The sequence below is a fragment of the Triticum aestivum genome, chromosome 4A, assembly GCF_018294505.1.
Source record: "Triticum aestivum cultivar Chinese Spring chromosome 4A, IWGSC CS RefSeq v2.1, whole genome shotgun sequence".
Lineage (NCBI taxonomy): Eukaryota > Viridiplantae > Streptophyta > Magnoliopsida > Poales > Poaceae > Triticum > Triticum aestivum.
In genome coordinates, this window is record NC_057803.1 from 58,859,446 (window position 1) to 58,874,322 (window position 14,877).

The 14,877-nt window shown below is 45.2% G+C and overlaps 1 protein-coding gene across 1 annotated transcript; it reads right to left on the reverse strand.

Moving 5' to 3' along the window:
- Positions 1-6,439: 6,439 nt before the first annotated feature.
- On the reverse strand, positions 6,440-14,762 carry LOC123085116 (wall-associated receptor kinase-like 14). Its single transcript, XM_044506707.1, has 3 exons — positions 13,639-14,762; positions 11,781-11,861; positions 6,440-7,865 (listed from the first exon to the last, which is right to left on the reverse strand). Exons 1-3 carry the CDS (start codon positions 14,390-14,392, stop codon positions 6,568-6,570), a joined length of 2,133 nt encoding a protein of 710 aa, XP_044362642.1. The 5' UTR covers positions 14,393-14,762; the 3' UTR covers positions 6,440-6,567.
- Positions 14,763-14,877: the final 115 nt, after the last annotated feature.

Consider the following 14,877-nt stretch of genomic DNA (forward strand, 5'->3'; position numbering starts at 1 on the left):
ACAGTGGTCAAAATTATCCTTAGAGGAATAAAGGAATATTTCTAGGTTATGGAGGTGATTAAAGAGTTCGACGTTAAGAAGTTACGTTGATGGCAAGCTTCAACACCTATCCAGATGACTTATGAGTAGAAAAAACAGATCCTGTGTAATGGAGCAACCATTTTGGAATAGCTCCAAGTGGGACGTGGTAGCAGCATCTACGATATGACATGAAGTTTTGCGAAGTACATGCGGATCTGATTGTTGCAGACCTGTTGACTATAACCTCTTTCACAAGCATAACATGATCAAACCCAGAACTCATTGAGTGTTAATCACATAATGATGTGAACTGGATATTGACTCTAGTAAACTCTTGGTGTTAGTCACATGGCGATGTGACCTATGAGTTGTTAATCACATAGCGATGTGAACTAGATTATTGACTCTAGTGCAAGTGGGAGACTGTTGGAAATATGCCTAGAGGCAATAATAATTGGTTATTATTATATTTCCTTATCATGATAATCGTTTATTATCCATGCTATAATTGTATTGATAGGAAACTCAGATACATGTGTGGATACACAGACAGCACCATGTCCCTAGTGAGCCTCTACTTGACTAGTTCGTTGGTCAATAGATGGTTACGGTTTCCTGACCATGGACATTAGATATCGTTGATAACGGGATCACAACATTAGGAGAATGATGTGATGGACAAGACCCAATCCTAAGCCTAGCACAAGATCGTACAGTTCGTCTGCTAAGCTTTTCTAAATGTCAAGTATCATTTCCTTAGACATGAGATTGTGCAACTCCCGGATACCATAGGAATGCTTGGGTGTACCAAACGTCACAACGTAACTGGGTGGCTATAAAGGTGCACTATGGGTATCTCCGAAAGTGTCTGTTGGGTTGGCATGAATCGAGACTGGGATTTGTCACTCCGTGTAAACGGAGAGGTATCTCTAGGCCCACTCGGTAGGACATCATCATAATGTGCACAATGTCACCAAAGGAGTTGATCACAGGATGATGTGTTACGAAACGAGTAAAGAGACTTGCCGGCAACGAGATTGAACAAGGTATCGGGATACTGACGATCGAATCTCGAGCAAGTACTATACCGGTAGACAAAGGGAATTGTATACAGGATTGACTGAATCCTTGATATTGTGGTTCATCCGATGAGATCATCGTGGAACATGTGGGAGCCAACATGGGTATCCAGATCCCGCTATTGGTTATTGACCAGAGAGATGTCTCGGTCATGTCTGCATGATTCCCGAGCACGTAGGGTCTACACACTTAAGGTTCGATGACGCTAGGGTTATAGGGAAAGTATGTACGCGGTTACCGAATGTTGTTCGGAGTCCCGGATGAGATCCCGGACGTCACGAGGATTTCCGGAATGGTTCGTAGGTGAAGATTGATATATTGGACAAAGGGTTTTGGAGTCTGGAAGTGTTCCGGAGGTACCGGGTGATGACCAGCATGACCGAAAGGTATTTCGGGAGCCCCGGCAAGTGTTGGGGGGCTTCATGGGCCAAGGGAAGGGGGAAAACAAGCCCACTAAGGGGCTGTGCGCCCCCCTCACCTATTCCCACGTGACCAGGGGGTTTGGGGCGCCCCATCTAGGGTTCCCACCTCCTGGCTTGGGAGCCAAGTCACCCAAAGGGGAGATCCCATCTGCCCTGACCGCCGCCTCCCCTAGGGGAAACCCTAGGGCGCCTCCCCTCCCCCTTGCCCCTATATATAGTGGAGGTTTTGGGGCTGCCCAACACATGAGTCTCTCTCTCCCAAGGCGCAACCCTACCTCTCTCCCTCCTCGTCTCTCGTAGTGCTTGGCGAAGCCCTGCTGGAGTACCGCGCTCCTCCACCACCACCACGCCGTTGTGCTGCTGCTGGACGGAGTCTTCCCCAACCTCTCCCTCTCTCCTTGCTGGATCAAGGCATGGGAGACATCACCGGCTGCACGTGTGTTGAACATGGAGGCGCCGTTGTTCGGCGCTTAGAACGGAATCGACCGTGATCTGAATCGCCACGAGTACAACTACCTCATCCGCGTTCTTGCAATGCTTCCGCTTAGCGATCTACAAGGGTATGTAGATGCACTCCCCTTCCCCTCGTTGCTAGATTACTCCATAGATTGATCTTGATGATGCGTAGAAAATTTTAAATTTCCGCTACGATCCCCAACAAAAACATTCTCGGATATTGCTATATATGCATCGGTTTTGAATTGTGTCTTCGATCAATAGTTGGGTTGCCCGGCTCCTGTGCTTGCCTCCTACGTTACGCTTTGTTTGGCTAGGTGTGCAAAGGGAGAACCACTGCGATTGTGCTTCCAGCTCACATGGTTAAGCACCTCAGTGGAGAAAGTCGAAAACTAACTATCACAATAAGTGTAAACTGGTCAGCGATCCGATGACTGTGCTAAATGATGGGCCATTCATAACATTGGCCGAAGTGTTTACGGCTCGACCTCGACTGTCGCCGAATACTACCGGGGCCTAGTAAGTGGCCTCCCAAACCAAATCCTCAATATTTTGCTCTTACATTAGAGCTGAGGTTTCAAGATCATGCTTAGCATGACAAACCAAAGAAAGGAACCGATAGCGGGACTATTTTCTTTGGAAGACATTTCTTATGTTAAACAAAGATATAACATATCTCTCTGCATACCTTTGTTTATAAAACCGTATGGCCATATTGCCTTGTTTGTCTAAATCTTTGCCCTCATAAAGGCTTTATAAAGTAGGACAAACACTCCTCGGCTCCTGGCCGAGGAGGTGGAAGCCGATGATCGGTCAACAAAGTTTTGTACAATGCGGATCCGAGCATTAATGATGTAAAGTACTTGGATACATAGAATCATTACACATAATTTGTGATTTTACTCTGGATATCGATCCTTAATTCGGCCACCCGTGCCCGCATTAAGGCTCATGGGCTACTTGGCTTCGGGCTTATCATTTACTAATATTAAAGGGGCGTATCGATCCCCTGATCTGGTGTTGCCACCCGACCAGTGTCTTGGGGGCTACTGCATTGGCAATCCAGTGCAGAAAATTTAAGTGCAAAATAGTTTTCGAGGAGATTATGATCCTCAGGTTGGTCGGCCGCACCCAACCTGAGTCTCGAGGACTCTGCACATCGCTTTTTGTGTCCCGAAGTATTCTGCCGAGCTAGGAGTTGATCCTCAGACCGATTTTGCAAATCAACCTGAGTCTCAGTGGTTACTGGGATCAGCAGTCTCATGTCATCCTTTAGGTGCATCTCGGGTTTTAGACCGATACACACCTTGAGGGCTACTGGCTATATATCTCGGCAGAGAATAAATTGCACCAATCAAAAATATTGACAAAAAATCGGCCCATAGTCGGGGTGGTGTACCACCTCGGAAGCAATCCGGCATAAAGCTCGGGCGCCAGTGGCTGGCTCCATAGAGGGCATTCCCGGCATTAAGCTTGGCTAAACTCTTTTAACTTTTTTGAACCAAGGTGATCTATGATACCTTGGATATAGTCCGGCGTTGGAGCTTGGACATAGTCCGGCGTTGGAGCTCGGATACATTCCGGCGTTGGAGCTCGGAAGCGGTCCGGCGTTGGTGCTCGTCTGCAAAAGATACCTCGAATATACTCCGGCGTTGGAGCTCGGACGCAAGAAGACACTGCCGCCCGGAAACAACTTCAAACCGGAGGTGTGGCATAAAAATAACAAGGCATTGATAAAGGCCGAAGAATTAAAGGGCTCCTCGGATACCCGACGTGTTAGATCTTCAGATTTAGCTCGGCAATCCTCAAGATAGAAGATGTGAAGATTTGTTGAACCAGTTTTCAAGACCGACGATCGAAGACGAAGAATAGTTCGGAAGAACCGAGGAGCGTCCCCAACTTGAAGACCGGTTCAGGGGGCTACTGACGGTGTCCTAGACTAGGGGGTACTCACCACATCGTCTCCCAGTCAGTTGGATTGGGCCGAGGACCCCCATGGTCGTTTACTCATGGGCCAGTTCGGACAGTCGAAGACATATACGAGGAAGATTCCACAAGACTTGATGATGAAGACAAGGACTCCTCTTCACCGACGTATTCGACTAGGACTCTTGTTATCCTAGGCCTCTGGTATGTTATATAAGCCGAGGCCAGACTAGTCAATAGATGATTAGGACATTACTCATCATAGTTGTAGGGTTTAGACCACAACATACGATCTTGAGGTAGATCAACTCTTGTAACACTCATATTCATCAATATCAATCAAGCAGGATGTAGGGTATTACCTCCATCAAGAGGGCCCGAACCTGGGTAAACATCGTGTCCCCTGTCTCCTGTTATCATCAATCCTTAGACGCATAGTTCGGGGCCCCCTACCCGAGATCCGCCAGTTTTGACACCGACAGCTGCCATGAACGACGGTGTTGTGTTGCAGCAGCGGCGCTGTTGCGTCGGCGCAGGTCGTCTGGTGGAGGTCTGCTGTGAGATTGGGTTGTCAAGCGGAGATGGAGGCCTGCGGCGAATGTCAGCGGCACGGTGGCTGCAATTGGAGAGGCACTTCTGTGAGTCTCCAGGGCCTCTTGCGGGATACGGCGGAGAAAGAATTTCCGTCGAGGTTCATCAGGCTCAACGTGTGGGAGAATGGGAAGAAATGGAGAAGTTCGTGGGATGCGTGGATGCGGGATGTGAGGCTGAGTAGTTGACCGAGACGCACCAGCCTGGGTGGGACCATTGGCACGTGGCACGCAGACGAGGAGGCTTGATTTCTTAGAAATTGGTGATTGTATGGACAGGTGCGTAACCAGTAGAGCAGATCAGTGAGTGTTGTATTTGCAGCGTGAAATCTTTTAGAACTACCCACATCGAAGAATCCTTTTTTAAAAACTTTTAAAGAAAATAAAGAATAGTTTTTAATAAAATTTTGATTTTTTTTGAAAAATATGAACTAGTATTGGAGAAATTGCTCAATTTTTTGATTTGTTACCAAAATTCAAATAGGGAAGAAAGTATGAATTTGTGAACAAATTTTGAAAAACAGGAACAATTTTCCAGTTCCCATTTTTTTCACAAACACGGACAAATTTCAAGCCAGGAACTTTCTTTAATTTCTGTTAAAATGTTGACAAAAAGGAACATTTTTTTAAAACATGAACATTTTGAACAAAAGGGAATTTTTTTGCATCCGTTAACAAAATCTGAAACTCTGAACAAAATTTAAAAATGTGACCCTTACGAACATTTATTGAATTTGTGAACAAAATTTGAAAATAGGAACATTTTTTGAACTTATGAACATAGTTTTTAAATATCAAAAACACTTTTTGAATTTGTGATTTTTTTTGAAACATGAACATGTTTTCAAATATGCGCACATTTTTTAGAAATCCCTAATAATTTTTGACCTTCTGAATAGTAATTAAAAAACAGGAACATGTTTTGAACTTCCGAACATTTTTTTGAAATTTCAATCAAATTTGAAATTCTGAAAGAGAAAAATAGGAACAAAAAAACTAGTATAAAAAGGAATTATAAAATAAATGAAAAAAGAGAAAAGAAAGAGAAATACAAAATATGAAAAATGAAAAAATATGTAATGGAAAAAAGAAAATGAGAAAAACAGTTTAAGAAAAAACTGCAAATAAAAAAGTGAAAACCAATAAAAACTGCTTCAGAAACCTTCTAGAAGCTTCCCAAACCGATCAGGAAACTTCTAGGAGGTTCCCAAAAGCGGAAACTGTAGTGCGTTTTATCTAGTAACTGGGCCTGTTAACGTTATTCACTACTCCCTCCGTTTCAAAATAGATGACCCAACTTTATACTAACTTTGCATTAAAGTTAGTATAAAATTGAGTCAACTATTTTGGAATGAAGGGAGTAGTTGTTAGCTCTCTGTGCGAAGCCTCAGCAGTTTGACTCAGCGCGCGTCGTATAGGGTTTTCCCGCTTCATGGTTTGCCCGTCAGCACGTACGACCGTTCTCGGGACCGTTAGTTTTGTTTGTTTCACCAGAGAAGATATTTTCCCCACTTGCACGGGACGGGGCAGCCTAGCTAGCAGGTTCTCGGGACCGTCAGTTTTGTTTGTTTCACCAGAGAACATATTTTCCACACTTGAAGCTAGCATGGGCCTGCAGGGAAAATGATTTCGATTGTATGGGTATAATGTGCACAAGCGTGGCCGGCACGTACTTTTCACCTGGCCGAGAATTGACCCCGTCGTACTTTTATCTGGACCACGAAATGTAAGCCAAGGACCAAATTCTACCGGGGGTTTTACCGGATTTCCGCCAGCTCCACCCAACTGGTCAGCGAGTTCCGTTCTAGACAATCATCTCTCCGTCTGCACGTCGACTTGGTCGAATCAATGGCTCTTCAACCTGACGTCTGAGTAGACTAGGTAAAAAGTTTCATTTACAGATTGCCTGGAACCAACGGAAAAGGAAATGAGCGGCACAAGAAGAGACCCAGAAATCGTACGTTTTCTTTTCTTTGGTAGCTATACTAGAAGAAATCGTACATCTCTAAATTTTACAGCTAAACTAAACAACGACGGAATGGATGTCAGGACTAATGGCGGCGTGTTTCAGTTCAGTGAAGCGAGCTGCTATTCCCGAGCAGGCTATTGGAGGAAGGGGAGCTCCTGTCGCTGAACCACCTCTCCTGGACGGACACAGGGGAGGACCCCGCCGCGCCCTTCTCCGTCTCCCGCTCAGCCACCGCCGTCGCCGGGGCAGACGTCGGCAACGCCTCGCCCCTGCCTTTGTCCGGCCCCAGCGACTTGTCCGTGCCGCGCGACGGCGCCGACGAGCAGAGCGACGACGTGGTCGACATGAACGCGGCGTCGTCCGCCGACGGCGCCCACCCGCTGACCTGTATCTGCTCCAGCTCGTCGGCGACCTCGGCCATGGACGGCCTGATCTCGCTGTGGAACGCGAGGCACCTGAAGGCCAGCTCCGCCACCTTGTGGATGGACGTGAGCGTCCACGCGTCCCGGTGCGGGTCCAGGAAGGGGTCGACGATGTCGTCCACGCAGCCCCTGCCGATCCTCTCCACGGCGAGCTGCGCCAGGTTGACCTCGCTGGGGCCCCGGCTGAAGTCGACGGCCTTCATGGCCGTGATGATCTCCACCAGCACCACGCCGAAGCTGTACACGTCGCTCTTGTCCGAGAGGTGGAAGTTCTGGTGGTACTGCGGGTCCACGTACCCCGGGGTGCCCTGCGGCGCCGTGGAGATGTGCGACGAGTCGACGGAGGTCATGCCCATCCGGGACAGCCCGAAGTCGGCCACCTTGGAGTTGTACTCGTGGTCCAGCAGGATGTTGCTGGACTTGATGTCGCGGTGGTAGATGGGCGGGTGCACCTCCGAGTGCAGGTACGCGATGGCCTTGGCGGTCTCGGCGGCCACGCGGAGGCGCACCGTCCAGGGCACGGCGGGCCGGCCGCGCTCCCGCTGCAGGTGCTGCGCCAGCGTGCCGTTGGGCATGAACTCGTAGACCAGGATCTGCTGGCCCTGCTCGATGCAGCACCCCAGGAGGCGGACCAGGTGGCGGTGGCTCACCGAGGACACCAGCTTCACCTCGTTCATGACGGAGTCCAGGCCGCCGTCGGCGTTGTCGCGGTGCTTGATCCGCTTCACGGCGACCAGGCGGTTGTCGCTGAGGCGGCCGGCGTAGACCGTGCCGTAGGCGCCCGTGCCGAGCCGGTGGTCCTCGGAGAAGCCGCTGGTGGCGCGCTCGATCTCGCGGTACGAGTAGAGCGGCACCGTGCAGTCCGCCTCCGACAGGAGCCGCTTCGTGCTCTGCTGCGACCGGATGGACGCAGAACGGCGCTTCAGCACGTGGCACACCACGCAGCCGATGCCCGTCACCATGGCTCCGAAAATTATTCCTACAGTACGTGCAGAAATGTCATCAAGAACCGATAAGGGTTTTGCAGAAAAGTTACAGAAACCTTGTATGGACCAAGAAAATGCAAATTATATTGTAGAAATGTCATCAAAAACCGATAAGGGTTTTGCAGAAAAGTTACATAAGAACGAATCCTTCCAATGATCGAACTGCTTCTGTATGAACTTTCCTTTTCTTTTGAGATGTCTGTAGGATTTCCGGAGAGTATTTTTTTCAATAGGGTCTGTTTAGGACACATTTTAGATGTGACATATGTCACTCACATCTAACCTGATGTCCACTATGTATGTGGTCTATTTTTTTTTGTCGCAGTTTTTTTGTTCCTTGTTGTTGTGTTATTTATGGGAGTTTAGAGCTCCTTTGATTCAAAGGAATTCTATAGGAATTTTGGAGGATTGAAAGCCTTTGGAATTTTTTCTACGTTTGTCTTTTGATTCATAGGATTGAATCCCATAGAAATTTTTTCAATAGAATCTTGTGTACTACATTTTATAGGAAATCTAACATCCACTCCAACCTGTTTTTACAATTTCTTTGTTTTTTCCGTGAAATCAAACACTCCTTGCTAATCCTATAGGATTCAAGTGGGCATGACACTTCAATCCTATACTTTTTTTGTTCCCGCGTTTTTAAAAACATGTGAATCAAAGAGGCCCTTAGATGTGACATCCTTAGAAAACATCTAAGGTCTCTTTTGGTTCATAGGATAGAATTATCATAAAAATAGAAACTTTGTAGGAAATGAGATGGCATGTATCTCAAATCCTATGAGTAAGAATAGAAAATGAGATGTCATTTGGTTGACATCAAAGCAATTTTTTCATTGAGTCTAGGCTCATTTTTATTTTCCTATGAAATGTGGAGGATAGGAACCATTCCTATGTAGGAATAGGAATCCATTCCTATGAACTAAAGGGCTCCAAAGGAAAAAAAATCCTATAAAAATCCTATCCTCTAGAATTTCTATGAAGTTCGTTCAAATCAAAGAAGGCCTAAATGTGAATTAGACAAACTGTTTTCAATAATCCTACATCTACAAAAATTGCTACGTAGGCTCACTTAACCTTCCATAAAATTCTCTCCTTCCCCCTGATTTTAACCGGGATAGGCCTCAGCTGCTAATCCTGGCCCAATTAACAACCTTCACATCGTCTTTTACGTAAGATCTGTACGTAACATTACGTATGTGTAGCATTGCTCTATTTTTTTTTAGCAACTTCCAGAGAGGACCTATTTTATTCTCAAAAGAGTATTTTTACATTTTAAATAACCAAGCGATACTGGGCTATGTTAAAAGCCCATCAATGAACGAACAGCCCAACCTTGCTATTTTGTGATCTAAACACTCTTATATTTCTTTACATATGGAGTAGAATATAAAATACAGCCCAGCTTCAGAAATCATATTAAACAGTACACATGCATGGTGGCCCATAATATTATTTACAGGACGGAGAGACAAATGAGCCCACATAAATGGAAAGATGGTCCTTTCTTCAGCCTAACATGTACTCGCAACAGCGGGTTTATCTCTTTCTCCAAAAAAATCTACTTTAAATTTTCGTTTTGCTTTCTTTTTGGTTTTTTCATTCCATATCCACAATCATTTTCTGAAATCTGGGAGCATCTTTTTCAACTCTATTTTAAAAAAAGTAGAATAGTGTTCAAATTTAAAATTTGTTCATCAAAATCAAAAAATGTTCATCAAGTTCAAAAAATAATGATGAATTTTTTAAAATTGCTCATCATATCAAAAAATGCAGGTCAAATTCAAAATTCGTTCATTTATTTCAAAATGAACAAAATGTTCATCATTTCTTTAATTTTTATATTTTCAAAATGTTCATCATCTCTTTAATTTTTATATTTTCAAAATGTTCATTAAAACCGAAAGGGCTGCAGTTTTGCAGAAAAGTTACAGAGACCTTGTACGGACAAAAAATGCAAATTATATTAGAGTGAATGTTGGAATATTATGAAATTTCATGAGACATAACAACAAATTCTTCCCATGATCGAACTGCTTCCGTGCGAATTTTCCTTTTCTTTTGAGATATCTGTACGATTTTAAATTTTCGTTTGTCCTTCTTGTTGTTCTTTTCGTTCCATATTCACAAACATTTTCTGAAATTTGGGAACATCCTTTTCAAATCTATTTTAAAAATCAAATAGTTTTTCAAATTCAACTTTTGTTCATCAAATTCAAAAAATGTTCATCAAGTTCAAAAAATGATGATGAATTTTCTAACAAAATTCATCATACTAAAAAATGTAGGTCAAATTCAAAATGTGTACCTTAATTTCACCACAAATTCACTAAAAATAAAATGTGTTCATCAATTTCGAAAAATAATTCATTGAATTTAAAATTTTATCATCAAATATAAAACAAATTCTAAAAATGTTCATCCAAAATTCAAATTGTGTACATAAAAATAAAAAATGGGCATCCAAAAATAAATTTGTTTATCAAAATACAAAAAATGTCCATCGAAATTAAAAAAATGATCATTGTTTCAGAAATTATGATTTTTTTCTGAATTAAAGCACATTTTTTTGTATTCGTGGCATTTTTTGAAATTCTAAAGTTTTTTTTCAAATCCTGAACTTTCCTAAAGAAGCAAAAAAAACAGAAAACGAAAAGAAACGAAAAAAATAGGGGAATGCCGTCTGAAACCTGGGCCGGCCCAAAGTCGCCGTCTGCTAGAGGGGGGCCATTTTGGGTAAGGTTCAAGGTTTTAAAACCTTCCCAGGCCGGTTTTTCTTTCTTTTTACGCTTTTTTATTTTCCTTTCTTTTTCGTTTACGTTTTAGCGTTTATTTTTTTCTTTTTACATGTTCATTTTCTGTTTTACTTTTATTTTTTTCTTGTTCATTTTCGAACATTTTTCTATTTTTGTGAACATTTTTTGAAGCACAAAAACAAATTGAATTCGTAAAAAAAATCTATTTGATCGCGACATTTTTTCAAATTCACAAACATTTTCCAATTTTTTGGTTCTTATTTTTTTCTGAACATTTAAAATAACCTGGATCATTTCTTAATCCACAATAATGTATTCAAAATCCTGAACATCTGTTAGAATTCCTGAACATTTTTCAAAATCATAAACCTTTTTTGAATATGGGAACTTTTTTTCAATTCCCAGACCATTTTTTGAATTCAAAAACATTTGTCGAACTTGGAAACACCTTTTGAATTTGAGAACAATTTTTGAAAACTTGGGAACATTTTTTGATATTCAAGTTTTTTTAATACCAACCATTATTTGAAATTCAGGAGTGTTTAAACCCCGAACAATTTAATTGAAGCAAAAAGGCAGAAGATAACAAAAAGAAATAAAAAAACAGGATCACCCGCCGCTCATACGGGTTGGCCCAAAAGCACACGCTCGTGTAGCGGGGGGTGCGTACTTGGTCGCTACCCAGCAACCCGTGCGCGAAATAGGAGGTCCCGTTGAAAACATGCACACAATATAAGCATAATTGGTTTGGTGCCAAGAATTGGCAATGCCAATGTTTGGCATTGTGCCAAATATTGGCTACTACTTGGTTGGTTACCGAGTCATCTTACCATCTCACAGAAAATTGCCAATAGTTGGCAAGCGTTGGTATTGCCAACATTTGGCTAGCCAAATATTGGGAGCAAACCAATCATATTCTATGTGAGTGGATGACATTTGTGTTGCACGATGGTAGCCACTTGTACAACTTTTCTTTTTAGTAGCTACGATAGAGCTTTTCTTTCTTATTGTAGCCTTGATCAGTTCTAAACTTTCAACCGGTAAGACATTTCTGAGGATTGTATAGTGGCAGTGCCAAAAAGCAATCTAAAAAATAAATAATGTAGCTTTCTTAAGTTTTATATCAGCTTATAAGATGCATGAGCAAGTTACCTGCCATGATAAGACCAACGAGGACGATCTTGCCACAATCTCTTGATAGGTAATTCGAGCGATCGCACTTGGACTTGGAAACTGTAACCATTGGACACACAGGTGTAAGATTGACGAGAAGAGGGAAAAAGGGAGTAGCAATGATATCAAGAGTTTGACTTCATACATTATTTAGCAATTTCAACATAATTTAAGCGGCAATTTGAAGAACTCCTTTCATAACATTACATTGACATGCATGCAAAAATAAAATATTCCAAGGCCAAGCGCCTGCTAACGAGCTAGTTAACTACTCATTTACTCTCGCCGGCAGATCTCAAATATCAGATTACGTTAAACTTCACGCAATTTTATTCAGTGATCAAAAGTTAACTCAGCTATCAATAGATACTTGCTGGTCAACAAAGAATAATATTTTGCAAAGTAATTTTTTTTGACCAATTTCAATGTATGTATTCCACCACATTCCGTATTGCACGTGAGAACCTCCTGAGAAAATTCAGTCATGCATGATTTTTACAGTATGAAATGCAAGATGATTATTTTCATTAAAAAGAAAAAGAATGGCCAACCCCAGGCATCGGCCAGGTGATATTTCACCCGATCGATATCCTCATCCACCATCCCACTTTAAGTGGCAAATCTAGGAATACATATCATACCCATACGCAACATCATTGCAGTGTTTACCACCACACTCGTAAAAACTCATTCAAGAATAATGCAGCATTTCAAACACGCCACATAGCAAAAGTTATATGTATGCAAAAATCTCCGTTCGTTGAAACAAAAGCGTAGAAAATTTGCTACCATACTCGCAATATATAAAAAGACTAACCTAAGCAACATATGTGAACAACACATACAACAACAAAGGAACACATTTGCAACATCAAAACAATTTGTTCCTTTTTTCAAGATGAAGGTGTGTATGCAACAAACGACATATGTGCTTGCATGCATGTCAAAAATATCTAGGCAACATAATAAAATCTCTAATTCACTAACCTCTCGCAATTAACAATGGAGACACCACCCTTCCTAGATCCTAGATCGCCGGAGCCCCAAGAGCTAAGTCACGCAACCCGGTACCCACTCCCCATACTCACAATGCCTTCCCAACATTGGTGCTGCAAAGTCGCAATGTGGTCATCCATGAAGTGCTGGAGGCACTTGAGTGGAGGAAAACCTGGGGAGTTGGCCGACCGATGGTCAATTCGATCGATCATTTTCTAAAAATAACATGGAGAGCTGGCCGAGAAACGAGTGCAATCCGCACGTGTTGACAATGCAATAAGACGCAACAACAAAAAGCACCATCTAAACACCCAAAAGTGATGATTCCCGCTGCTGCTCTCCATGCAGAGGCCGGAGGTTATCCTCCTTTTGAACCAGCACGCCACGAGGTCCCCGTGCCGTTTGCGACGCCTAACACGTCGCCGGCTAACGGGCGAGGGAGAAACGTGAGGGAATTCAGCAATGTGCGTTTTAGTCGACAGTGTGAAACGTAAATGGCTACCAAGAAAGGGGGCGGAGCCACCTTATCCGTGAGGTTTTTTTTGGTCAGAGAAGTCGGTGGGCAGAGCCTTTCGCGGCTCCATTGAACATGTGGGTGACACAACCAAAGAACCAAGGGATATGATCAATTCCTGCCCGTCTGTCTTCAAGGTGCCAATGGTCCACAATTCTAGGTGCGCAGCCGACGCCGCGGATTGTTAGTTGCGTGGTCAACGAGAGCGAAGGCGTAGAGTAATGGCTAGTCTGTCCGTCTAGCTCGCACAACTTGACTCGCTAAATGGAGAAGGAAAACAAACGATGAAAGAAATACTCGTTGTGGTGTGTGTGATGAAGCACTGACCTTCCCGGCAACCGGCGCCGTCGACGAAGCCGTCGCCCTGGAGCCCCTCCGGGCACTCGCACCGGAACGCCTCCCGCCTCGCCGTCGTCGCGTTGAACTGGGTGCAGGTGGCTCTGGGGGCGCAGCCGCACCGCCCCGGCACCCACCAGTCCAGCTCCAGCGCTTCGAGCAGCAGCGACGGCCCCTGCGCGTCCGAGTAGCTCACCGCCGTCACCAGCCCGGTGCAGTTGGACCTGAGCACCTCGCTCTTGTACAGAAAATGGTGGCCGCTGGTGGTGTTGGAAGGGGGCAGGATGCAGCGGATGGGCTCGTTGGCGGTGCAGTGGGACGTGCTTCGGTTGATGTAGTCGCTGCTGCAGTTTCTGATGCGGTCAGCCTCGGAGCTGCTGCAGTTTCTGACGACGAGCCCGTTCCGGGAGGAGGGCGCGTAGCTGTCCGAGAAGAGCGCCGCGACGGACGCATTGAACGAGCGATCGCAGTCGGGCTGCAGGTTGAGGGTGAGCGCGCGCGGCGTGACGTTGCGCACGAGCAGGCCCAGCTCCGGCGCGCCGCCGAGCCACGCGGCGCCGACGCCGTCGGCCCCGACGTGGCAGCCGAGGCGTACGGTGCAGCCGCTGGAGAAGCCGAACGGGTACGGCAGCGTCATGCGGCCGCAGCTCCGCACGCAGCTCCCGTTGCCTCCGCCGGCCGCGGCCGCCGCGTGCAGCAGCACGGCCGCCAGCAGCGGCAGCAGCAGCAGCGCCGGGCACCGCATCTCCGTAGCTAGCTACCTTAGCTTATCCTACTCCCGAGCTCCGAGCACGGCGTCCCTCTCATCTTAGATTTGTTTGCTCCTATAGCTAGTCAGGCGAGCTTGCTGCTGCTGCTAGCTGCGGCGCAGGGAAGGAAAGGAAAGGAAGGCGCGCGCGGCAGCGCAATGGCTTGATGGTGTCTGTGGTGGTGCGCGCGCTTGCGTCCGCGCCGCGTCGGCTGTCATTTTTGCTGGTTCATTGCAGTGGAATTTTCCGCATTGAAAGCCGAGACCAACGACCAACCTACTCCTACTGCTCCTGCTGTGCTGCCCCATCCCGCACTGCACACACAAACACACTGGCACGCAGCTCATCACTATCCCGTCTACTCTAGCTAGGCCCAGAGAGAGAATCCAAGTAATCACTCCAGCAGTCCATCCTCCCGTCTCGCCTCCTCGCCGTCATGGGAATGCGGGGCCGTACGTCGTCGTCGTCGTCCGCCCGCCGC